The sequence below is a fragment of the Paralichthys olivaceus genome, chromosome 6 (genome assembly GCF_024713975.1).
Source record: "Paralichthys olivaceus isolate ysfri-2021 chromosome 6, ASM2471397v2, whole genome shotgun sequence".
Taxonomy (NCBI): domain Eukaryota; kingdom Metazoa; phylum Chordata; class Actinopteri; order Pleuronectiformes; family Paralichthyidae; genus Paralichthys; species Paralichthys olivaceus.
Window position 1 is genome coordinate 17,110,548 of NC_091098.1, and position 25,063 is coordinate 17,135,610.

At 43.2% G+C, this 25,063-nt stretch overlaps 2 protein-coding genes across 9 annotated transcripts in view; both read right to left on the minus strand.

Moving 5' to 3' along the window:
• Positions 1–4,781: 4,781 nt before the first annotated feature.
• On the minus strand, positions 4,782–17,042 carry wnt5a (wingless-type MMTV integration site family, member 5a). Of its 2 annotated transcripts, XM_020096312.2 has the most exons (5): positions 16,008–17,042; positions 12,868–13,016; positions 10,416–10,663; positions 7,252–7,544; positions 4,782–6,643 (listed from the first exon to the last, which is right to left on the minus strand). In XM_020096312.2, the coding sequence occupies exons 2-5, from the start codon at positions 13,002–13,004 to the stop codon at positions 6,185–6,187; spliced, it is 1,137 nt and encodes a 378-aa protein (XP_019951871.1). In that variant the 5' UTR covers positions 13,005–13,016; positions 16,008–17,042; the 3' UTR covers positions 4,782–6,184. The 2 variants fall into 2 exon arrangements, with proteins under 2 accessions (XP_019951871.1, XP_019951872.1); XM_020096313.2 differs by lacking the exons at positions 12,868–13,016; positions 16,008–17,042 and adding an exon at positions 11,239–11,391.
• Positions 17,043–18,618: 1,576 nt separating this feature from the next.
• Positions 18,619–25,063, minus strand: part of LOC109635037 (ERC protein 2) — a 142,834-nt gene continuing 136,389 nt past the window's right edge. For all 7 annotated transcript variants that reach the window (XM_069527266.1, XM_069527264.1, XM_069527265.1 and 4 more), the window contains one exon: positions 18,619–20,136. The gene's annotated coding sequence lies outside the window, so the exon portion shown is untranslated. The remainder of the gene's footprint in view (positions 20,137–25,063) is intronic.

Consider the following 25,063-nt stretch of genomic DNA (forward strand, 5'->3'; position numbering starts at 1 on the left):
TGAGTCTGTTTTATGAAGATTTTTCCTTTTGTCCATGTTGTTGTCGTATTTCCAAAAAGTTTCTGAAGAGAAGAATGGACTGTTCATCTGAGACTGAAATTAATGAATTCATTTTGAGGTGACTCACTTTTTTATAAATTATAATGAAGGATATATTTACCTTTACTAAGGAGGTTATTTTACGCAAAAACTACTGAAGAGATTTCCACAAAACTTGGTGGAAAGATGTGAAGTGGATCAGGGGAGAACCCAATTTATTCTGGTATGGATTCGTCTCATGGGATGGATCCCGGGACTTCTTTTGTGAGATAGGGTGTTTTATGGTTTTACCACATATTTGTGAGGTTCTGAAGAAATAATACAAAGATTTTTCATGAAAACAACAGGTGAGATTTTGTGCAGATCTGGATAATGATCCAGATTTTGTGAATGTAATTAAGTATTTCTAGGGGACTGATCTTTATTCAGTTTCTGTAAAGTCACAAATATTCCTTCCAACTGTATGAGAGAATTTTTATTTTGCCTGTGTCTGATGTGAACAGTTTCCAGAAAATGTCTGTGTTCAAGTGGCAATTGAGCCTCTGCACTTTAAGTGTGCTTCTCAAGTTTTACTGTACACCTAAGTGTTGCAAAACAGGAGTTTCTTATTAAAGATAATTACCAGTATATACTTCTCTTATTGCTTTCCCAAGTAGTTCATAGCATCTGACAGTGTTCCTTCATACATCATTTTATTTCTGTTGCATAAAATGTTCTGTTTGCGGTGCAGCACAAGCTTTTTTACAGTCATTTCCATCATCTCCTGTATAATGTGCAGACCTATGATATATGTATTGTAGGTGTAAATTTGGTTCTAGACACTGAGGACGGAAAAGGAAGCTCAATAACAGCCGTGTGATACTTTAACCATAACTGGGCAGAGCTGCGCTGATGTCGGAGCAACCCCAGGGGCCCACTTTAGTGTAATCCACGAAGGCTTAACAGGCTGACAGAATCACTCAGCTACTGGCTCTGACCTGGCACTCAGCTCCCTGTGGGGCAGAGCTACACACACACACACACACACACAAACACACACATCACCACCTCCACCAGAGAGAAGAGGAACGATACAGAAGATCCCATGCGATGACAGTGTGTGTGTATGTAACCCACACTGACTTAAAAATGGAGTTGTACGAGGGCAGAGCAGTGAGATGACAGAAACACGCAGCATCGGGGTCTCTAAGAACAACAGATCAGATGTCAGAGCGGAATAGTCCACAGTCAATGTTTACCTTTTTCATGAGCGCTCTGCAAAATCTATTAAAGTGCAGAAAAACTTAATTTGGTAGAACGGTCATTCTGTATGACATTCAAGACAGAACGCCAGATCGTAATCCTTTACTGTCATATGAAGGTGAAAATGTTTCCACATCTGTGAGCAATAAAGCGAGATGAGCTGCAGTGCACTATACAGTACTACTTCAATGCTACACACACACACACACACACGCACACACGCACACACACACACACACCAATATGTTCCTTTACATTTCCACTTGCAGTTCTCTCCTGGGACATTCTCAATTGTTCTAGTTTGCAACTGCATTCTGTAAATCGTGATTATACGACATGGGGCTAATTCATAATTGAGTAACCATGGTAGCCAGTTCAACACAGTATATGATAAACTTTGCAAATAAAAGTTATTAGGATAGGGACAGTAATTGAACTGACACACACACACACACACACACACACACAAAAGCCTCAGTCATGCACATTGAGAAACTGTGACCTCTATGTTTAACCCTTCTATTTTCAGTCGCAGTTGTGCCCCATTGAAACAACTTGTGGTGTGAGTGGTTTCTTAGGGGAGGGGGGGCGGCAGCACTGGGATAGAACTGGCAGGGACAGAGAGGAGGGGGGCCGGAAACTTTGTGGCACTGACCCATCCCTCTGATCCAGTGCAGACTGTTTGCGACGTCACGCTGCGGTGTCCTGCCCTCTCTCGCTCTAAAACACACAACCACAATCCCAAATAGCTCTAAATGCAGCCCTGCTGAGTGCTCTCAGTTTGGCCCGGTTTGTCTCGCTTTATGAAAGTTTTACAGTAAGAACTGGTCGAATGGAACAAGCTCCACTTTTGCTCGGAGTGATGAGCTTTCCCAGAGCTGTTGCACTGACAGCTCTGGAGCTCTGCTTGGTGAGCCTTTAAACACAAAGCCGACCAGCGCTGATCAGTAGAGAGAAGGTGTTTAATGTCCAATAGAAGTCTTCTGCAGTGATCGTCATGTGTTGCTCCAGGCAGAGTTTCATGTAGCTCTGAACATTCGAGACAGTTTCTATGTACCCCGAAACTCTTCAGGCCACGGTGTAGCGTGGTTAAAATAACACGGCGCGGGCGAAAGTTCAAGCTGAGGTTTTGTTTCACAGATGGTAAAATGTGGGGTAGATGTATTACCTCAATATGTGCAGCATTGGTATATTTCCTTTACAGTAGAACATTAGTTCAGCCTTTTCCACAACAGGAACAGAATCAACAAAATATTTATGAATCTATAAATTTGCGGTCAGCAGATCTGACTTCAGCAGCGGGAGGTTGCCTCATATCAACCAGCTGCTTTGTTATAGGAAAACGCATTCGTCCTGAAGAACCTCAGAGGAATTTGAACGCGGTAGATGTAAGAGAAGATGTAGGAGAGTAAAGCCACTCGGTTAGCCGTGTTTTATGCAGCCTGTTCCCTCCCTTGTTGTAATCATCGTCTTTGCTTGTCATAAACCCTTGAGTTTTTTGCATTTTTCATCATTTTGACAATGTGAAACCATCAACGTTGCTTCTGGGAAATAAACCATTCCCGTCAACATGTGTTTTTGTTTATTTTCTGTGAGAAAGGGAGATTATAGGAGGAGGAAAATATGAGAGCGATGTGAGATAGATGGAAGAGGGCTACATCTTAGACAGGCTGCTGTTTTCTTAGATTAACTTTGAGGAGCAGACGACAAAGAGTTGCCAGGTTTTACATCGCCTCAAAATGTCTGCTGCGCACCTCCTCTAAAGTGTGGGTGCACTCCTGAAGCTTCTAAGTGCTCTTGTGGTGCACAGTTAATTGTGTGTGCAAACCTAAATCACAACCTTATCACCCTGTGACCACAGCCACAAAAAGACGCAGTTATTCTCTGCAGAACAGGCGTGTAAACATTTACGCAGTCGCCCACATCACCTATCAAGCGGTAGGTGGGAGCCTGCCAAAACATTTTTCTCTTGACGTATGTTGTTTAAACATCTGGAAGTATCTGTGTGTCTTTCTCTAAACGAGTCTGTCAGGTAAGTCGTACCTGTGCACCTGTGGGTGTCACGTTTCGCCCGCCTGCAGCACACCTGGGTTTCAGTTTGTGCCACAGCCAGAAGAATTGTGCTGGTGTCAGTCACTCACTCAGACATCCCAGGAATCAAGTATTTCTGACCTTCATGTACGTATGAGACAGAAAGTTGAGGAAAGGTGATTTCATATCCTTATAAACCTTGCTGTTGACAAGAGGGATCATAAAACCTCTTGCTGGTCTTTTTTTTTTTATCCTCTGTCAATTCCTCGCCCTCCTCACTAACTTTCTATCTCCTCTCTTTGCATATTGGCCTGCGTGACACCAATCAGAAATGTAAACACTTGTCATGATGTAACACGTTTTGTGCAAGTGGGTGCACATGCAAGTACACACATATGGGGCCAATTGACGGGGTCACATATGGGATGTGCTCCTAAAGTCAGTATCATTTTACCAGTGTAAATATTAGTCAATGTCAGGAGCGTTTACACTGTAATGGAAGTCCTTCAGCTCTACTTTCCTTAAAGCACTTTCTCGCTGCTGCTCTCCCTCGGGCCTCCCCTCTCCTTATTACTCCCCTCTCATCCAGCCTTTATGCAGTCCCCCGTTTCTCATTACCCAATCTTCTCTCCTGGTCTCTGCGTCTCCTCTTGAGCTCCAGCAGACTCTGACAAGGCCCAGTCGTCTTCCAGACAGCCCCATCCCCCCACATCGAAAAAAAAGTTTGAAAAATCCCCCACTTCTTATTCTCCAATATGATTAATCATTCCATTAACTGATCCACTGTCACCGGATTGTTGAAGGGCGCTTATAATTCAACCTCAACCATCCCCCTGAGAGACACCAAATCTCCAGGCCATCTTCCAAAGCTCTTGTCGTCTTTGTTCGTTCCACGCCTAAAACAGCTGTCATCCGACGTGGGTTTGAACGTCTGTTACTAAATCCGACCACGGGTGAGGAATAAATGACGGAAGGTTAAAGAAAAAAATAATAAATCACTGAAATATTCGATTAAAAAGAAATGTACTATGAAAAAGAAAAGTGCTGGAACAACTTTTACTTCAATTATACACAATTGATTGGGATTTTTAAATGTTCAAATTAAAGTTAAAGTTAAGAAAATATATTAACTCAGTAACTCATTTTTAATTAGAAAAAAAATATTTCTCATGAAAAATTCACTTTTTAAGCATTGAGAGTCCTGGGCTATTTTGATAAATTGTTAAATCCCTTTTATTTTTCAAAAAGGTTTTTCAGGCAAATGTTTTCTCATTTTTTTCACACTGTAAAGTTTTCAACCCTTCATGTGATTTGATCACGCCAGTGTGATGTCCAACTCCTGAGAGTTCAGGTGGTAAACAATTTTCTTTTTTCAGTGTATATGTTGAACGGGAAATAAGGTTTATGTCAGGAAATGAAAAGAGGATAAACACAAGTTGAATAAACACTGTGAGCAACTACTCCTCCACTGGTTTTACATTTGATATTTATTGAAACAAAGTAGAGCATTGAGCCAATTTGTAAAAAGTAACAAAATATCAGCTATAACACATTAAGTTTAACAAACCTCAAATTCATGGAGAAGCTTATAAATATACATAGTTGGATTGGTAGGAACAGTTTGTCTATTGAGAATCATCACAGGGACAGTGAGCTGTTAACTGAGTGGTTTTGGAAATTTGTGGCGATGATAAAATCTGAACATCTGTGACGTGTGTGTGTGTAAAACGGTAAAGCTCAACATGAGTGAAGAAATAGTGTGTTTCCAAACAATAAGGTGCTTTTCCCTTTACAAAAGAAACAGTGAAGAGCCGCAACAGTGAGGAAAAAAATTTTTTTAAAAGTGACTCCGAAACTTGATGTCCGACAAAATGTTGATCTCAGATGTTTTTCTGTTTGAAGATTAAAGAAGGATCGGGTTAAAGAAAATAAATACAGTTTACTGATTGGCTGGATAGACATACTATATACACAGAGCATTGAATATTTCACCACTGTAACCACAACATTGCCCATATATATTCAAACCATGTTAAGTATTGAAGAATAATGTTAAATGGATAATCTGAATTAATATGGAAAAGAATGTAAGCTATAATATTGATATATTAGCTGATGCACTGTAGTAAAAAACAGCTGAACAGACACGTACAGACAGGTTTAAGCCTCTGTATCAAAGTGCATAATGGTGGAGGGCTTGCTGCAGCACCTTGGGAACTGTAAAGGCGTCTGGGACAACTTAATAAAAAGGCCCAAACCCTTAAACAGCCCTGTGGCCACTGTACTCCAAGAACCAACAGTGATGAGAGAGGGGACAAGAAGACTTCGGTGTGGATGCGAAGGCTGGTTTGTGGACTGGGCCCCACGGAAACACATCAGTCTCTTACCAACATCTCGAACAACAAATCAGGAACCTCTTATTCAACTGTGCCACAAATATCAAACTCTACTCTCGTTAGGAAATGGGAGGCACCGTCCAATTTTGCAATCAGTGTGACCCATCTGACAAGAAAAGTGATGTTATTTTGAAATTAGGAAATGGTGTGGCTGGAAATGTTTCCAGCCACTTTTTAGGCACTTGTATGGGTTTAAATCAGCCGGTGATGACTGGGCCAAAATATAACATAACAATCTCAAAATAAATATTTCACGATACTCTCAGTTTCTGAAGACATAGGATTTTTTTTTTTGAAAAAAAAAAAAAAAGAGTCAGTCTTTTTGCAATGGCATAATTGTTTAACTCTATAAATATAATTTATATAGTTTCTTCCATTCTCTCACTGTGTGCAACTCCTTTTGCTCCTCTGCTCATGAACACACGCAGATCGACGCCCATCGTCTGCAAACAAACACACAGGCAACGCTCCTCTTCTCACTTGCAGACAAATTGGTCTACGATTTTGGTGCAGCGCTTGCACTTGACGTAGCAGCACCAGTGAAACTTGCAGTGGCAGCGCTCCACTATCTGCGCCTTGTACTGGTCGTAGCCGCGGCCGCAGCACATCAGCTCGCAACCATCCATGCCCTCTGACGTCTTGTTGCAAAGGCGTCCCACCGTGCCCAGGGAGCCCGTGCTTTGGTTCTTCAGGCAGTAGTCCGGACTGGACTCGATGTACACCAGGTCGTGGCTCGTGGGAGCGTTGAACTTGCTGTGCATTTGCACCATCTTTCCACGCGTGTTGAGCTTCATGGCTGCAGCACTGTCGTACTTCTCCTTCAGCGCATCACCCACCTTGCGGAAGTCCGCCAACTGCAGCCAGCAGGTCTTGAGGCTGCAGGAGCCAGACACCCCGTGGCACTTGCACGACACGTGGGCAAGGTCCGACACGGTCTGAAAGAGGGGAATAGAAAAAGGAAAAATAAATACTTGGGTTATATAAACTTGCAGGAATGCTTATTCTTATGTGGCAAATTGCAAAAAAAACATCCAAATGTTTCATATTTCTAATTTGTCCTGTCTACATAAGTATTTGCACAATCCGCTGTTTATGATCTTATGAAGCTGTAATTTGTCCTAAACGACTAAATGATCCTGTCCATGTCTCCCCTGGTGCACTGAATAAAAGATGCTGTCCACTCATTTGTCCTCCTTGAGAGAGAACAGCCTGGCAACAGATATCTGCTATTGCGTTTCCTTTGAGGTGGTTTCAAGATGTTTGGAACAGAAAAGAAACCCCAGAGCTGCAGCTCCAGTGACTCCATCTCCCCACAGATCAAAGCCTCAGGAGGGGGAGAGCAGACGGAGCTGTTGCACACATGATCAGCTGAGACCTGTCTGATCGCCCTGGACTGTCTCACCTCCAAACTCCTCTTGCTCTTTCTATCACTGGTCGGTCTCATTCTGGGGCCTGCAGCTTATCTCTTTCTGCTCTCCTCTTATCTGGTGACATCTAAAATCCCTTTGTAAGTGTGTTTGTGCATGTAATCCCGGTCTCTCACCCTCCGTCCAGCCTCGTTATTGTGGAGATTCATCAGCAGCCGTGCGCTCTCGTACGAGCCTTTCGGATAGCTCTTCTCTCTCTCGCGTGCGTCCACAAACTCCTTGGAGAACCTGTAGCCGTAGTTGAGGTTGTCTCCACAGCCGCCCCACAGCCAGTCCCGGGGCAGATCTTTGGGGCGAGCCGCACGACTGCACCCACAGCTGGAGAGCTCCCCTTCTCTGCAGGCACGGCTCACCGCGTTCACCACCCCCGCTGCGCTGATGGCATAAGTGAACGCCGTCTCTCGGCTGCCTGTGGACACACAAAGCAAAACAGGAATGTCATATCAAATTTGACAACATAAGAGTGAATGAGAAATGTGAGAATGCAGTTTTATCATTTGGCAAAACCGTCCACGGCTTCTTTTTTTGTATAGGTCATGCATGTGTATTTAGTTTATAGTGAATTTGTCTCACTGTCATTTTGCTTTAACAATCTGCAGCGTGTTATGATATGTGATGTCATATGACAGCATTCACCATACACTTAAGATTACAGAGCACCTCAGCCAAGTCCTGCAGGCTCCTCATCACCAACAGTCTGAACAGTGAAATCTGGTTTGCTGTTATTGGGCTTCAGCCAGAGAGAGGAGAGCGCCCTCCAGTGACACACATGCCTCTTAACAAGCAGCTGCCAGTTCCCCCAAATCCAAAGTGACAGTGACTCTTGTTCTTCATCTGTCACAACAGCGATTCTGGAGCCATCGCTCATTAACTCCCACTGTTTCTACCTCATGTATTTCCTCTATTGAGACAAGAGGCTGGGAATCTTAGTAGAACCACAGAAAATTACATGTAAGCAGATTTTTCTGTCACTAAATGCTCTGTCCATTACTATCAATTACTGTACAAAGCCACAGTCTACAATTTCCACGAGGAAACCAAGATGAGGAGATAAGCAATGAAAAAGGAAGCAGCCAACATGAGGCCTTGTGTTGACATTGAAGACAGGGGTTGCTACAAAATAAAAATGCACAGCTCTTATACCTGCTGGGCTAAACCTTCAGAGAGAAGGCTTTAATGACAATACCAGACGGACAGAGCATGGGAGACGAGGGAAGAGAAAGACAAGATGACTGAAAAGATAAGTTCAGAAAAAGACATTAAAAGGAGAAAAAAAAAGGAAGCCAAATAGAAATGAGGACACATGCACGCGCTTAATATCACAGGACAATGATGGAGAAGAGGAACAAGGATTAAAGATACCTATTGGAAAGTCTAAGAGAAACCCAGGTGGGACACTCTGGCAGGAGCTGATCAGAGAGGGGTTGATTTATTCGTCTAGAACAATCAGCCTGAGGATATTGGACCTAATAGCACCTGAAGACAGACAAACTGATGTCTCCCAAACTGCAGCTTCCCTTCTCCTCTACTCCACCTTGGGCAGGGGGGAGAGGGTCCGGACCAAACCACGCCAGCTCCACCTGGAGCTCAACTTTAAATCACCCGGCAGTGTCCCGAGCCAGCAGACAGACAGTAAGATGGGTGTTCAGATGGACAGACGGACAGTGCAGAGGAGGACGTGTTTACTTGGCCCAGAGCGGCCTGAGATAGGAGGAGGGATGTTGAGGAGGGAGAGGGAGGGAGAGGAACGGCTGCTGATGAGGTTTCTATGAAGACTGATCTGTGGAGAGGGAGTCGGCAGCACCAGAGACACAGACTCAGCTGAATCAGCAAGAATGGAGCAAAAACAGACCTAGCAGGGAATCTAAAAAAAAAACCAATGCATTGCATGATCAACTCATCTAAATTTAAAAAAATGTAAAAGAAAACAAACACTAACAATCAACGCAAATAGTTTCAGTTATGCCGACGACCCGAGCATAAAGCAAAGTCAGTGAAATTGAGTTTTTAGTGCTCACGTTATAACGACAAGTTCTCTTCGCAGAAACAATGTCCTCATTATTTCTCACTGTGATCAGTTTTCAGTAGAACCACATTCTACCAGAAAAAAAAATTGTCACCATGAAAACAGTTGACAGCATATCGTGTGGATTACCCAGAGCAGTTGGAACATTATTTCTGGAAAGCCAAGTTGCTGCTGTGTGCATTTAATGTTTTTTTTACAGCTCTGAGCGCCACAAATGAAATTCCATTCCATTAATTGTGTTAGGGCAGGAGCAGATCTCTTAGAGATGGATATCTCATTATCTGGACAAATGAAAAAGCAAAACCTTCTGAGTGCAGTTTGAGTGGGTGGGAATTTTTTGTCTCTTTTTTTTTTGGATTTGTGTGAACTGACCCTTTAAAGACAAGCAACATGATAAAAATGCACATCTCTCATTACTGAAGAGGAATTTGAAAAAAATCCCAAAACGTGAGCACCACAACTGCTGACGGCATCTGTTCAGATTTTGCCACGACGCAGCCAGACCCGCTGCTACGATCCCAGCACGGACATTGCAAAGATTCATTATTATTCAGCCGGAGAGTTATGGTCAATAAATAGTAAACCACCTTTACATTAGCCCCTGAGGTGAAGGCAAACATCCAAAGAAAACTAAAACAAACCATGGTAAATGACAGGATCCAGGAGTGGGAATGGCTTTCAAGAGAGGATTGTCAAGCCCTTGAATTTTCTATAAGATCTGAACATGCTCCATGAACATGAACACGCACACATACATATACACTGTAATCTCTGACAAGGTGATGTATTGGTGCATACACCCACTGCACTCTTATTACTTATAAATACATTGCAGCTACAGTCCAACTCGGCAGAACGTGCGCCAGTGTGTGTGCGCATATATATATATATATATATATACATACATATGTGCATGTATGTGTGTTAGATTGTCTCCCATTCGTCAGGGGAAAAGCAGATTCTCTGCCTCCCTCCTGCTCCATGTCGGGAGCTGGTTGAGCAGGCCAAAGCCACATGTGATTTATCCAGCAACCTCACCCACCAACTATTCCCTCCACACAGCTGCTGAGAATCAGCAGCCCCATACATTTCACACACACACTTTCACAGACACTCAAACGAGGGTCAGTGGAAGAATGAATTAAGGGAGGATTCTTAATGCATATGTACGTGCTGCAAACATGTGCATGTGTTGGTAATTGTGAAAACATATCTTCAAATATGTGATTTTATTCATATTTGCCTAATCCTTACCTATTTGCATGACCCGTCCAAAAACAGAAGAGTTGTCCACTGTGCTGCAGTTCCAGCGCCGATGTCTGAACTGGTACTGGCACTCTCTGATGCCTGTCTTGGCCCCCTCACCGATGTACTGCATGTGGTCTTGGTACAGCTGGCACAGCTTCTTCTGGCCCTGTGACAGGCCCACCAGCTGGCTGCACAAAGGTTGGGCACCGATGATGTAGGCCTCTGGGATCAGTAAAGGGTTCATGGCCAGAGACCTGGATGAGTGAGACAAATAGCGCAGTTGTTTTCACTCGTGTGCCATAAAAAAAAAAACGTGTATGGCAAGTTTTCAGGCCAAATCCACAATCAACAGCTGCTTTCTCCCTGCTTGTGGATGGAACTGCAGTATGTTAATCATTGAAATGAGAAACAGTCACTGAATGGAGTGAAACTCTGCACACTTCTCTTGACACTGCACTAGAAATGTGCCATTTAGGGCCAAGAGCATATGATAAATGGAAGCAGAAAGACGGGAGTCAGAAAGAGAAAAGAGGGAAAGAGGAATAAAAGTAAAAGAACTTGGTCAAAAGATTCAAAAAAGAAAGAATTAAAAGAAGAATCAGACACTTTGAAGCATTAAGTTCACCACCCTCATTTACTTGTGACAGCCAGTGCCTGAAAATAAACCCAATCCACAGGTTGAATATTAAAACTCTGAGCTGTGAGCGTGCTCAGAAAGAGTGTGATATCAAACTCCACAGTATTTTATAAAAACGTAAGATGTAAGAAAAGTCAGAAAATGTAGTTTTGCGCAATTTGATTTTTGTTCCTTAAAGAAAAGAACACAAACCTTCCAGATGTGTCTTGTGGACTCATGGTGTATTTCCAACTTTAGGTCAGAAACCACCGTCTTGGGTAATATTCAGTAATATTCAGCTGACTAAGCTCGTACAATTCCCACTAAAAAGAAACAATATATTCCTACGTTGTGCTGAAACGTTCGTCATAATTCATGTTTCCTCACAGACAGCTCTTAGCCATGAATTCTGTGTAACCTTTTGAAGAAGGGAAATAAAAATGAATTCAAAGGGGGAAAGAGACAGAGACAAACACAGTTGAAAGAGAGAAAGAGGGAAACACTCGTATGAGCATCTGGTTCCAGGCCACAGGACAATTAGAGCAGCCCATCCCCGAGCCCCAAGAGAGAGACAATTAGCCCCCAGTGTAACCTGATCAACTGGGGGAACTCAGCAGCGAGGGAACGCAGACTGGAAACACACACACACAACATACGCAGACTTACACACAAGCACACAGAGGGGAAAAAAAGAAATCAACATACACACAGTTAGTACGCTCAGTCTCACACACACACACACACGAGCAGACTTCTGCTCCGACGCTCTAAATCATTCACACCTGTGTGTCCTCTCAAAGGGGAAACTCACACACACACAGTTTGTGCTCCAAGCAGAGCTTTCCAAAAGGTCTGTGGTAATGTGCGACTCCTCAGCTGGGCCCGTAATCCAACTCATTATTGGACCTTTAATGTAGTCGCCTACTGAGCCGAGCCCATTAAACTATGTTTATCTGTAGAAATCCTCTTCAAATTAATAGTTTAAATTATTATTTTCATATAATTGGTCCATCACCACATGATGTCACCACTTGCTTTGATCCGCTCTTCTGATGTAAATAAAAGTCGTACACAGGAAGTGTGAGTTTACTGTAAATGCTTCATGTTCTTCCGCAAGCACTCAAGTCGGCATATACAAATACAAGTGCACAATTAGGTAAAGACACAGAAAACAGCCGAGGGATGTGAGGAGTTGTGATTTGGCCAAAGTAGTGCTTCTATGGTGACTGGTAAACACTCTTTTCCCCTATCACAACTTCAGCATGCTCAAATATGGACTTTTCTCCCAATGGCAGTGTGTGTGTGTGTGTGTGTGTGTGTGTGTATGCACACGCAAACACACGTGCAGTCACACACACCGTGTTCGTGTTTGCACATATTTTGACGCCGACTCATAAACCACAGCATTTTATGTTTTCTATAATATTCATAATTTTGGTTTGGCAATAAGTGAAGAAAGAAAATAAGGGAGAAAAAAAAAAGGTCTTCCTGAAAAGTTAATGTGGCACAGTCAGCATGTTGGATTACTTCATATGTGGCGCAACTGAAGCTGAGGATTATTTAGCAAACATGCACATACAGGACTGAAATCAAGTCTGAAACGCAGAAACAAAAACAAACACTGATAGCTTTTTTTAAATCAATGTCAATCTTAATGTTTTTGCTTCTTAGACTTCCCTGTTTACACATGGGATTCATGTGAGAGTGAAAAGAGAAAATTATGTTTTAAAATCTGACAATTTCAACTCGTTATATGACAAGTACACACACACAAAACACTGTGCAAAAATTACAACACACACACACAGAAATACTGCACATATGGAGAGAATGAATGCATACCACCAAGAGTTGGCCTCCACCACCACCTGCATGAGGAGTGTGAGCAGAGTGAGGGCAAAGACGCAGTGTCTGGAGTCCAACACGCTGCCAAAGGGCCAGCAGACAGGCCGACGCAAACAGCCCAGCCCCAGGTTCATACTGCCGCTGATCTGAGGGAGGACAGAGAACAGGATGCACGTCAGTCTGCATGTCTGGACGTTTCGTCTCTCACACACAGTTTATTGTGCATGATACAGGGGGAAAAAAGACAGGAGACATGCAATGTCAAAATGTACGATGGGGAATGTAGGAGAAATACTTTCAGCTATGTGCCTCTATAGTGAAACTCTCTTTTGCATGCAAACTGGACTGAGATTGTGTGTGTGTGTGTTTGTGTGTGTGTGTGTGTGTGTGTGTGTGTGTGTGTGTGTGTGTGTGTGTGTGTGTGTGTGATATGAGTGCCCTGAGGATATCAGTGCTTGCTGAGACGTCATTTGGCAGCAGGTCTGAGTGTGAATCACATACGACTGATAGACAAAGAGCTGGAAAAGACACAATGACCATAAAACGCCAACTAGACACATTCCTGACAGTTCACTTGAAATGCGCAAAGAGAAAGATGCAGAACGAATGAGTGAGTGAGTCAGTGTGTGTGTGTGCATATGTATGTGTGGCCAATAGCTTATTTTAAATACATTTAAGGTTACACATTTACTATTGATATGACCAACAAATATGATTTTAATTTTACTGCAAATATGATTCATACAACATTAGATCCTAAACATGCAGACTTATTAAATAAAACCCATTATTTGATCTGTATTTGCACCATTTTTAACCAATGGCAGACCTGATCAACTCCTGTTGACAAGATTTGATTTAGTTAATTTCTGTAAATAAGAAACAGACCTCTGTGAAATAATAATACTGTCACACAGATTCGTTTTTAAATAAGTTTTCATTACAGTTAATTGCAAACATCTCAATAGGATTTAGAAGAGAACACAAAATGCATAAATTACAAGAAAGACATGTTGGATTTTTTTTAACTTCATTTTTCGGGAACTACGACGCGCTTAGCTATTGAATATGAAATCTGACAAATAATGAAATAATCAAAGGTATGTTGAAATTAATTCTCATCTTCAGCTAATTAATGGAACGTGGATCTACCTGTCAGGAGCCACGTCAGCGGGTGATGCTGTCTGATGATTTTAGAGCTCAATTTTCGAAAATCAAAAGTAATTACAAAGGGGAAAATGTCAATATATGTGCAGACATCTGCGTAGCGTTTGGTGATAGAGTCTGGCCGCCATATAGGCAGAAAATGAGTTAAAATAATTACCCTTAAATTTCCGAGTTAAACCGATGTGCCAGCCCCTGAGTTGGGCCGTGTGTGAAGTTTGGGTCTGAGAGCAGCTCTAATTTGTCATGCTGCGTTATTTTCCAGGCTTGTGTCGTGGAGACTTGGGCCCTGCCTAATACTCATTAAAGCCAAGGCCAAGTTCACCATCATTCACCCAGCGCCCTGGTGCGCGCGCGTGCACGCACACACGCGCGAGCGCGCACACGATCATATGCTTTCATTTTGCCTCAGTAGAGCAGTTGCTGAGGTTATGTTATGTTTCTTGCACCTCATCCAGATAAATTAAAGCGATGGTCCACAGAGGGCGGCGGTTTGCCACTGATTTTAAACCAGAGCTGGAGCAGCAAGCGAACACATATTTTAATTCACGGATAATTAACATTGGCAATTTCATATTAGTTTTTGCGCCAAACTGGATGTGCCGCATGATTGTGCGTAATCATATTTGAATGAACCGTCCCTATGGCACAGGTGCGCGCAGTTAACGAGTCTCAGCCAATCAGAGGAGAGAACAGTAAAAATTCATTTTAAGAGAAACAAGAGCGTAGTCTATTAATTATGAATTAATATCTCATAAAACGGATTTATTCGTCTCGGCGGCTGCAGCTATTCAACCCGGCGCGTAACTCACGATTTGTTAGACTCAGATATAAAATCCAGCGTTTGGCATCTGCTGTGAGCGCTGCGTAAATCCTGCGCTCCGTGACCCCTGCAAACGATTTGACCCGAGTGAAGTATTCACAGAACCTGAGCGGATGACTGACGACGACCCTGCCGATTTCTGTCCGTGGAGGTGGCATCAAATTGAACAAATTATAGCAAGAGAACAATTAGAATATAGCATCGTCAAAAATGATAAAAACATCGGGCGCTGCTGTTGCACTGGATCATTGGAAAGGGCGGTTTCAGAATGACTTCATCCATTAGGATCAAACCAGTACAGAAAATATGCATCCAAACGATTCTTTTACCGTAAGAAAATGTATGTAATTATTTAACCTTTGAGTCAAATATGGGCCGAAATATTTTTTCTATTTCTCATTTTTAATTTTCTCTGTCTTCAAAACTATCTAAAATATTATAACAATAAAATACAACGGCCTAAAAAAATATTTTCTCAACAAATTATTGTGAACGGGAAATCCTGGGGTTCCAAATTATGGCATCGTTTCATGATTGACTAGGCCAATTTTAAGCATCATTTTTTAAAGTAGCCAGTGGCCTGCATTTTGGAGCCTTTGGATAAATGCTGACGTTGATTTGAATATGTTTTTCTGAGATATTGATGTGTGTGTGCAGAAATTCGCACAGCAATTAAATTATAATCGTAAAATAATAACTGCACGGCTCTGTAATTTACTGAAAAATGTGTGAACTATTATCTTCATTTAATAGATTAAAGGTGCTGAGTGTCTTTGGCTGCCTGATAAACCAGGAGAGGGAGCCAGGTGCAAGGATTTGAAGTGGAGACGCAGCACAAAGAGCATTGTCTGACTTTACATGAGTCCCGTTAACAACAGAGCATTCACAGCAGGGTGTTTTTAAATGATCTTGTATATTAATCCATATAAAATGACTTATGGTTGCCTACGTTTTTCTGTGTTGCATGACGGTGACATATGGTTGACAGGCAGAGAGGAGGGGGTGTGGGGGCATGTTTCACACATCACATCTGTCAAGAACTTTTATCCAAATCCATCAAGCAGCGTTATGATCCACACAAAACACACGGTCCACTGTTAGTTAAGTTAAAACAGTGCAAACTGGGGGGCATGCAGGCTTCTATACTCACCAGTAGGGATCACAGCCCGTTAGAAGTTGTAATCCACTTTCTGCAGACGATATCAAACCAATAATCCCAGTGCAGGCCAAGTGGATTTATGGTTCCCTTTCCTTGCTGCAGCGAGGAGTAGTCTTGGAGTTCTGTTTTTCTCTTATCCAGATCTCTTGGAAAGTGCTTTGCTGGGGTGAACAGACTGAGAAGCTAAAGTTCTGCAGGTTGTGGTGTTTTGGGGAACAAGGATCAGTGAGTGCGCTCAGTCCGCAGAGCAGTTTAGAAGATGCGGCGATATTACGCACAAAGTCCAATGACAGCGATCGGTTCCTTTAACCACTCAGTGTGCGACTCTGCGGGGACTATTAACACATGAAAAAGAGTAAATCTACGGCAACCCAAAGTGCAACTGGCGGAAAAGTCGCATACACTCGTGTGGATTATCTTCTAATTGAAAGCGGCCTACTTTTACAGTTTCTATCCAAGTGAAGCCTTCTCCAGATTACAGCTAAAATGTAGTAAAACAAAAAGAAAACACTGATGCAGATTAAATCCAGCCGCTGACACGCTCAGGTCATTGCGCGTTTTTTACCTGCGGAAAGATCCACACGGTGATCCTCGCCACAAACGACTTGTCAATTTACCCTCCATTCTGTGCAAAAAACCCAACTCTGTGACAATCCCTGAGCTCGATTTAAAAGTCCTCACATGCGGAACAGAAAGTCGTCCGCCTGGTATAAAAAGAAGAAGAAAAAACAGATGTAACAATTAATCGGCTCCAGACAGTATGCTCCAAAAAACTTTCCGCGCCGACTATCTCCAAACAGTGCGGCTTTGGCGAGAGCGCACGGTGCCGGGGGGGAGGAAAAGAGCACGGCGTGTGGACAACAAGCGGCTTCTCTGCGGCTCCGAGTCTGCCGTCTTCCCACACCGTGTGTGTGTGTCGGTGTGTGTTGAAGTGCAGAAAAGTATCCACCACTATCCCTCCCTCTCTCTCTCTCTCCCTCTCTCTCTCTCTCTCTCACCTGCCTCAGTCGCCTCCTCTCACAGACTAGCTCACCGCAGCGTGGATGCGCAGCGCAAAACCTTCAGATGGCGCATGCGCTCCGCGTTTCTCATCAAATCCCCTTTTTTCTCCTGCCAGTCACCAACTTCGTTGGAATTTGAGAGGAAGGTAAACTTGTAGAGAGAGAGAGGGAGGGAAAGAGAGGAAGAAAGAAAGAAAGAAGTTGAAGAGGGCGGAAGAGGCTGTAACAAAAGCGTCTCTATTACCTAAAATAAACTTATAAAGCACCCGGGGCTATTACCCCATCCATACCAGAGCAGAGTTAGGATTTTCACTTGCAGCAGATCGAGTTACTGCTCTGTACAATCAAGACAAGCAGGTCCACATCGTGCAGCCATAGGCCCACAGGCTGCTCTCATCACCCACAAGGCCTGAGAGCATTGCAGGTCATTACGGTAATTATTATTTTATGGTGCACTATCTCAAAACATGCTGCAGGAACCAGCTCTAATATTTCTCAGTGATCCCGGTTGGTTGGTGTCAGAGGGCAAAGTGTTTAATAGTTCCATGTGTGTCACTGTAGATTTTCTCTGGTGTGTGTGCGCGCACAGTGAAGGCATTCAAGGGTGAATAAGCCGTGTTATTTTCAGTTGCGCCGGACAGGATTTCATGTGGATTGAGGAAGTGGAGATAGAATAACAGTCAGCAGAAGAAGTAAAACAATTCTAGAAATTAGTGGAAGGGGACAGCCCCCTGAATAACTGGGAAAGAAAAATCATTCAGACACTCATCTATATGTATTACACTTGTTCAAGTGCAGCCAGTCTTATAGGTGTGATGTAGAACTTATTAAAAATCAACCCCTGTGAGAAAGCATGGTGCATTTCGTCTCTGAGACAGCAGATCAAAGCTGACTTTTCTCTTACATGCACAGTATAAAGCTACAATACAGTGTTTTTAAAATCGTCTAGCTTTCATAACAAAATCTGAATTGCACATGAAAAAGGTCATTTTAAGTGCATTTGATTTTTTAAAAACGAATAAAACAACAGCTGATTTGCTCCCCTCATGATGCTTTTGTGAGATCCTGAAAGGATGTCACACTTAAGGATGAAACTCTCCATGAATATACCTGAGAGTATAAAACTTCAGCGAGTCTTGTGCGAGCTCTTCCTCCCCGGATAATGTTACCGCTCTGGATGCTGGAAAAAGGCTGCAACTGCGTCAGAGAGCGCTTAAAAACATGCCCGGCCACATTTCTGATCCCCACTCACTCCCTCACCATGCCTCAATGCCCCTCCCTCCATCCCCTCCTCCGACCCCCCTCCATCCTCCCATATTCCCCGAGGAAGAAAACTGGGCAACATCTGGCTGAGTTTATGAGAGAGAGAGAAAGAGTGAGGGAGAGAGAGAGAAAGAGAGAGAGAGAGAATTGGTAGACCATGAAAACTGGGAAGAATTCTTTCTCGGGCAGTGCAAGAGTCTATTGTTGTAGCTGCCATTAGCAGCGGTGAAACTTTAATCTTTTGAAAATACCCATTGTTGCACTCAAATTAACCAATAACACCGGCGATGTCAGTGTTCACATTATTGTCTTTCTAATCAAATAAAATTTTGCAGCGCTTGTGAAAACAACGTTTTATTCAAACAACAGAGACAAGCTGACCACTGCAAAACACTGTGGAACAAGTCAAGGGTGAATGATGTTGACCCCCAAACTTTCACGGTCGCCACAATGATGAGATCGGTACAGAAACCACACACACACACACACACACACACACACACACACATACACACACACGCACACACTGTACAAAAACTGTACATATTAGGTAAGGGCCAGATGGAAAAAGAAAATGTTAAACTGTTGAATCCAACACAACAATACTCTATTTATCATCACCTCCTCCAGTGCAGTGAAAAAAGTAATGACACAGTGCTTTGAAATGCAAGTCACTTCATAATTAACAGATTAGCCACTCGGGATCAATAAATAGACGATAAAAGAATGCATCGCTCATCAGCGCAATAAGTCACACACAGCTGTTACAACTTCAAAAAAGAAGAAGAAGAAGAAGAGTGGCACTCGAAACTGTTTCGGATGTAGAAAAGCAAACAGAACATGATATCGGTTCATTAAACAAACGTACAGCAGGCTGAGAGAACACAAGGAGAAATGTATAAACACGCTGTTCTTACTGTAATCTGGCTGATTTGAGGTCAGCTGTGTTTCCTCCCCTGTTCATTAAGGTCCTGATTTTTAGAGAAGGTGTAAACTGATCCTCAAACTGTCCCTTTATTTTGCGGTGCATCCCCGAGCCCAGATTGGCCCTTTTTCTTGTTGATCTCTCCACAGGAAGTGGAAGACAGTCAGACCAGGGTGGTTTGCTGGGTAGCCCCAATGATTCAGACGCAGTCCCGCTTCGGTAATTTGTTTCAGCAGACGGGGACGTCTCCTTTGGCACGGCACATTGACAAGGTCTCTGTGGATTGTGGATTTTGAAGTCCGTGTTGTGATATTTACAAAAGTTTTGAGTTTTGAGGTCTCCCTCAAAGGGGAGATTTTAATCTTAAAGGACTTCCTGGTTAAATAAAGGTTACGTAAATAAATAGCTAAAAAATAGCTGCAGAAGTATAAGCACATTCATGCCATCATAAACCGGTCCAGAATTTACATGTGTTTACGGCTAGTTCCACGGGCTCAGCTTAGCCACACTAGTAGTCGAAAGTGGTTATTGTCAGTTGATGTGAAGCCAGAACTCTGTAGCACCGTGGTTCTGTAAAATGAATCCAGTTCCTAGTCTATTGGAAACAGCTAGGAAAATCAAGGCAGTGGACCGCTTGCCAATACCTTTAAGCTGCAGAATGATGACTGATGCTCTGGTGGGGGAACATTCACCCACAGTGGGACGTGGTCCTCAGCGGGCCACTGTGCATGTTAGTGAAGGTAACATTCATCGGTGAGATGGAAAATCTCGACCGATCGCTGCGGTGTGGCCACAATAAATTGAAATGGTGTTTCCTGGAGAGCGCGTGTGTTTGTCTGGTGGTCGTGATGTTGGGGAGGTATGAGCTGCTCGACTTTGTATTCTTGCAGTTGAAGCTCTTGAACCTCTTGGTGCACGGCTCGACAAGCAGCTGTGGAGAGAAACATTGAGAAAAAACAATCAGTATGCGAGCTCAACCACAGAGAATTAGAAACAAATGCGAAAATCCACACAGGGATATGAAGATGCATTATCTAGCCAAGGATCTTGAGTTGTTTTTAATTTCCTTGGTCATCTCCTCAAAGGTTACATCATAGAACTACAATGCCTGGTAACAGACAAAGAGAACTCAGATGCTCGGTCGGGCTTAGATATATTTTTTCAGCTATAGCTTGACCGTTTTCTTCCTCTAACTGTCTGGCGAGTCTCCAGTGCTCCTTACGAATGCTCTAAATGCAGTTGGCAGGAGCCCAAACATCAAGTGCTCATTAATAAAAAGGAGAAAAAAAAGAAGCGGAATCGGAATGTGTCTGTTATTCAGGCCGCACAGCAGTCAGCAACAACTCACTTCTTTCCTAAGGGTAAGGTTGTGAAAAAAAGAAACAATGATGTATGTCTGGCACACTGGGGGCGCCTCATTGGCTGAGCAAACAGGCCCCGAAATAACTACCAATCACTGAAGACGTTATCATCAGTCACTCAGAGAGGGTATAGTGAAAGAAGTTTAAATCTACATATAGGTAAGGATGGAGGAATGTGTTGGGGTAGAAATGATCTGGTTTATCTTCCCCCTAAATATCTCAGGAACCAGTTTTAATAGTTGCATCTAATTGTAGTGTGTTGTGTATAAAGACTGATGTCAGATTGTAAGGAATGTGTCTGCAGGGCTGCTCGCACTCTTCCTGCCTCCTTCTGATTGGCTGCCAGGCAGAGAAGGACCATCCATTATATCCAGGAGTAAATAAACAGGCACAGCAATTAAAGTGCCATCATTTGTTATGCAACACAGGGCCTGTGTGTGTGTACATGTAATCCAGCTTGCGTGTTAGCACCACCGAATGTGTGTCTGTGCATGTGCGTGTTTGCGTGTGAATTTGTATGTGTGTTTGGACACCATGCTCAAGTTTCTCTGCTGTCGTCTAGACTTAAATTAATGATTTGGGGGCCAGAGAATCAACAACTGTGGCCCCCGGCAGGGCATAATGGAGAGCACGACCTGCCTGTGGTTGTGTTTGAAGACCGCTCCCCTTTCTTCTCTGTCAACACCTCACTACCTCAACACAACAGATGCATTCACAACACAAAGTCACGTGTGACGCCTGTGTTCGCACCGTTAATGAGGAAGTGAGTGTCGCTATGTGGTCAAGAATGTGTGTACGCTTATCGGCCAGTGATTATTTTAAATGTCAGCATGTTGTAACAGAGTGTTAAAATCATAAGGACTTTTATGCTCCTGAGTGGAAAGTGCTGCATTTGTGGTCATGATTATGTCGGATTTTGAAACACGACAGAGTAAAGGATATTATATCAGTCAGGAAAAGCCAGAATCACACTTTGGATAATTTAGAGTGCTCAAATGGCTCTGACAGGCTGCTTAAAGCCCTTCCAGCCCAAAGGTCATTGTCCACAATTTTCTGCACCATCAGCTGCTAAAGCCAGCTATGTGGATACTGCAGTGCAAAATGAAAACATTTCAACAACTTGCACACTCTAGTTTTACTGCATGAAAGTGTAAACTGCAGCTGGGTGGGGAAGTCAGCGTCTCTGAAACAGATTCAAAGAAAAGTAGAATATGATTGAAAACAACCGCAATCAAACCAGCTGCTCTGACTGTTTCTGTCCAGATAGTTTCATGGACTTTGTTCCCAGTGTTGGACTGACATTTGACATGAAACAAGACTTGTAGTTGATTCTGTTGGCAGCGCTGCACACAGGGACATTTGACACATAGCCGTAAACACACATGGGGATTCCAGTTATCAAGCAGCCGCTGGCGATGTGCAGCAGTCTGGCCTGTGTGAGGACTGTGTGTGATAAATCGTTCTGTGATCTTAACAGGAATATCTACTGATAAACTAAAACATTAACACTTTACATTTATTCTGACAGATCAGACACACATCCCTCCCATTATTGGGCCACTTCACACAAAGTAGGTTCAGTGAGAGGGAAAAAAAACTTAATTTCCACATTAATTTAAAAATCTTTCGTTTTGACCATGATTGCTTGTACTGACCATTTAGATAGATAAATAAAAATTCCCACATCAATGCAATCCTTTAAATGACAAAATATAATTTCCTTCTCTCGGCCATCATCTCCTTCTAACTCAAATCAGCCATTCCTATCTTTTACTCCCTGTGTAACCCTCATCCTCCTCCACTCTGTGTGCTTAATAGTGGGATCAGACAGGGTGAACGCTTTCTCATATTAATACTGATTTGGCCTGTGTCTGGAGGAAGGAAGATGATTGACTTATCAAAATTGCTCGCTGCAGAAACTGAGATCTAGGGAAAATCTATTTATATTGCCTGCAGTGCCTTGTATTGATTAAACAATGCTAATCTTGATTGACCAGTATTGGTTGTTCAAATCTGTGAGGTAAGTCTGCCTGCATTTCTCCTGAGAGCTGGTCCTCTGTCTCTCTGTCCATTTTCTGTCTTTGTCCCGAGGACTGCATAATCCTGCATAATAAGCCCGAGAGTGTGCATGTGCAGCAGCCGAACCCCTTCTTGTCTTTAAGTGCTACTAATATAAACTGCCTGTTAAATGGATCCTTGCAGAGTTTTGGGACCACCAATGTCAGAGTGCTGCTCTTTCACTTGGAATTACCCTGTGGTTGGTGTTCTTTCACTCCCACAGAAAAAAAAGAGAAACACACTAAATTCAATTACCTGTACAAAGATTCGGTCCCCCCTCCTCACCTCACTCTACCAAGTGGAGAGACGTAAAACAAACCATGCGGTGGTATGAAGGGGGCAACATTCTGGGAAACAAGAACTATCGGCCCGAGCCGAGGTTCTCACTGTTTTGTTAAAATAGCCAAACACAGGTCTTTGTGTGAATGCAGGCCTGGTATGTGACAGTATCATGACTGGGAGAGGACGGACTGTTTGACCTTGGAAAAGAAGCAGTTGAAAGTGACATAAACGAGCCACTGCTCTTATCATATGTCTGGTTGATTCAATGCAGAACCAAGGATGTTCTGATGTTATGGTGACCCAGCGTGTTCAATGATAAAGAAAATCACCGCGCCCCTGCTGCAAGAAGGCAAATGTAATAAAAAGCACAGAATTTGGTCCAGTCCTATTTCATTGAACTGAAGTCACACATTCCCACGAACTTGAAACAGATTACATGACATGGGTAAAAACATGTGGATGGCAAACATTCCCATCCAATCATTCTGATACCATAGCGCTTTTAAAACCCTTTAAAAAATATGGTCCACATCAAGTTGTCCCAGCAAGAGAGAACATCTCCTCTGCAACAATTGCTTCAAGACCTTGCTCTTTCTTCCCTACATTTATCCCCCACTTTTCTCTCTCTCTCTCTCTCTTTTTTCCTGCCTGACTTTTACAACTTCCTCCTGGTTGGGGCTGCAGCTCTAACCCAAACAAAACTCCATTTTTTAGTTATTGGCCCTCATGGCATGTAATGGAGAATCAAGCTAATTATCCCTACAGCTGTTTTCACTTGCTTTTTATGTAAGCAATACCTGGCTGATCCAGAGAGCAACAGTGAGGCCCTTCTTAGCGCTCCAGGCCTCCAGGCCGGCTGGAATTAGAGAGCAAAATGCCAGGTTCCCCCCACCCCCACCCCCGCTACTGCCCGTGTGTACCCCTGCACCCATCTCCCAGCGCACAACCCAACCCAACCAAAACCCACCCTGACACAGCCCCCCCCAACAGAGCTTCCATTTCCACTCCCTCGTACACCTCCGAAACTCCCAACTTTGATGTTTAACAAAGCTGCTCTTCAGCAGCCAACATGGATCTGTATGACAAGCACTCATTTTCTTCCACTGATGGTCATTGGCAATTAATGAAGGAGGGGAACTCGAGGGTGTGGTTCGCGTTAAATTGGAACCATCTCCTGCTGTCACAAGGCTAGAAAGAAGAGGGAGAGAGAGAAAGACACAGGGGTAAAAGGCAGAGAGCGGGGGGTAAAGAGAGAAAGAAAACAATTCCTCACAGGCTAATTACATAATTTCCTTCATCTGAGAAAACACGCTGGGTGAAAGCAAGTGTGAGCAAGACTCACAGATGCCAGGCCAAGAGGTGCTGGAGACACCGAGACACCAGTCTACAGCGGCTCTCTAGCACTGGACAGCCTACACCAGTGTGGCAACATTATCCGCACAGTTAGTAGCTTTTGAGGGATTCATATCAAAAACCTGAGTAATGATCTTCCCTTCCTTAGTGACTCAGTGCAGATCAACAACCGCTGGTGTAATGTTTCCCTCATAACAGCTCATTCCTCGCTGCAGCCAGAAATCTGTTCAGTGCAAACACCACTAGGTGGAGTTGACTGTTGATGAAAGAAAATATATCTCATGTATCAAACTCATTAAACTCCTGTGGAGAAGCAGCGTGCATCTGTAAGTGAGTCAGACACTGTGTGCCACTTCAGAGCTCTCGCCTGGTTCAAACGCTGCCTCACTAAATCCTGCATCTACTTTCCTCTGTACATCGAGATCTGGTTCGACACTGACGGGGACAGAGAGGGGAAGAAATAGAAGGAGATGTTGATAGCGATTTTAAAAAATACTGTAAAATCTATGCCAGCTACGAAAAGTAAAAGAGCAGTCCCTCCCTGAAACTTTGTACCTCTCCATTTCTCTCATTTTGTCTCTAATCCTGTGAGGAATGATGAAGGGCTCGCTGTGGAATGGTGGTGAGTTTCTTGAGTCTAGCCAAGGTGTGCCAATGCACAAAATCATACGACAGTACCTAATGAGAAACTTGTTTTGACATACTTTTCATAGACACAGACACAAGCCTCTTTGCACAGACACATGAACATAATTTATGTTTGCTCGAATCAAAAAACAAGTGTTATTGGCATGAACAAATATG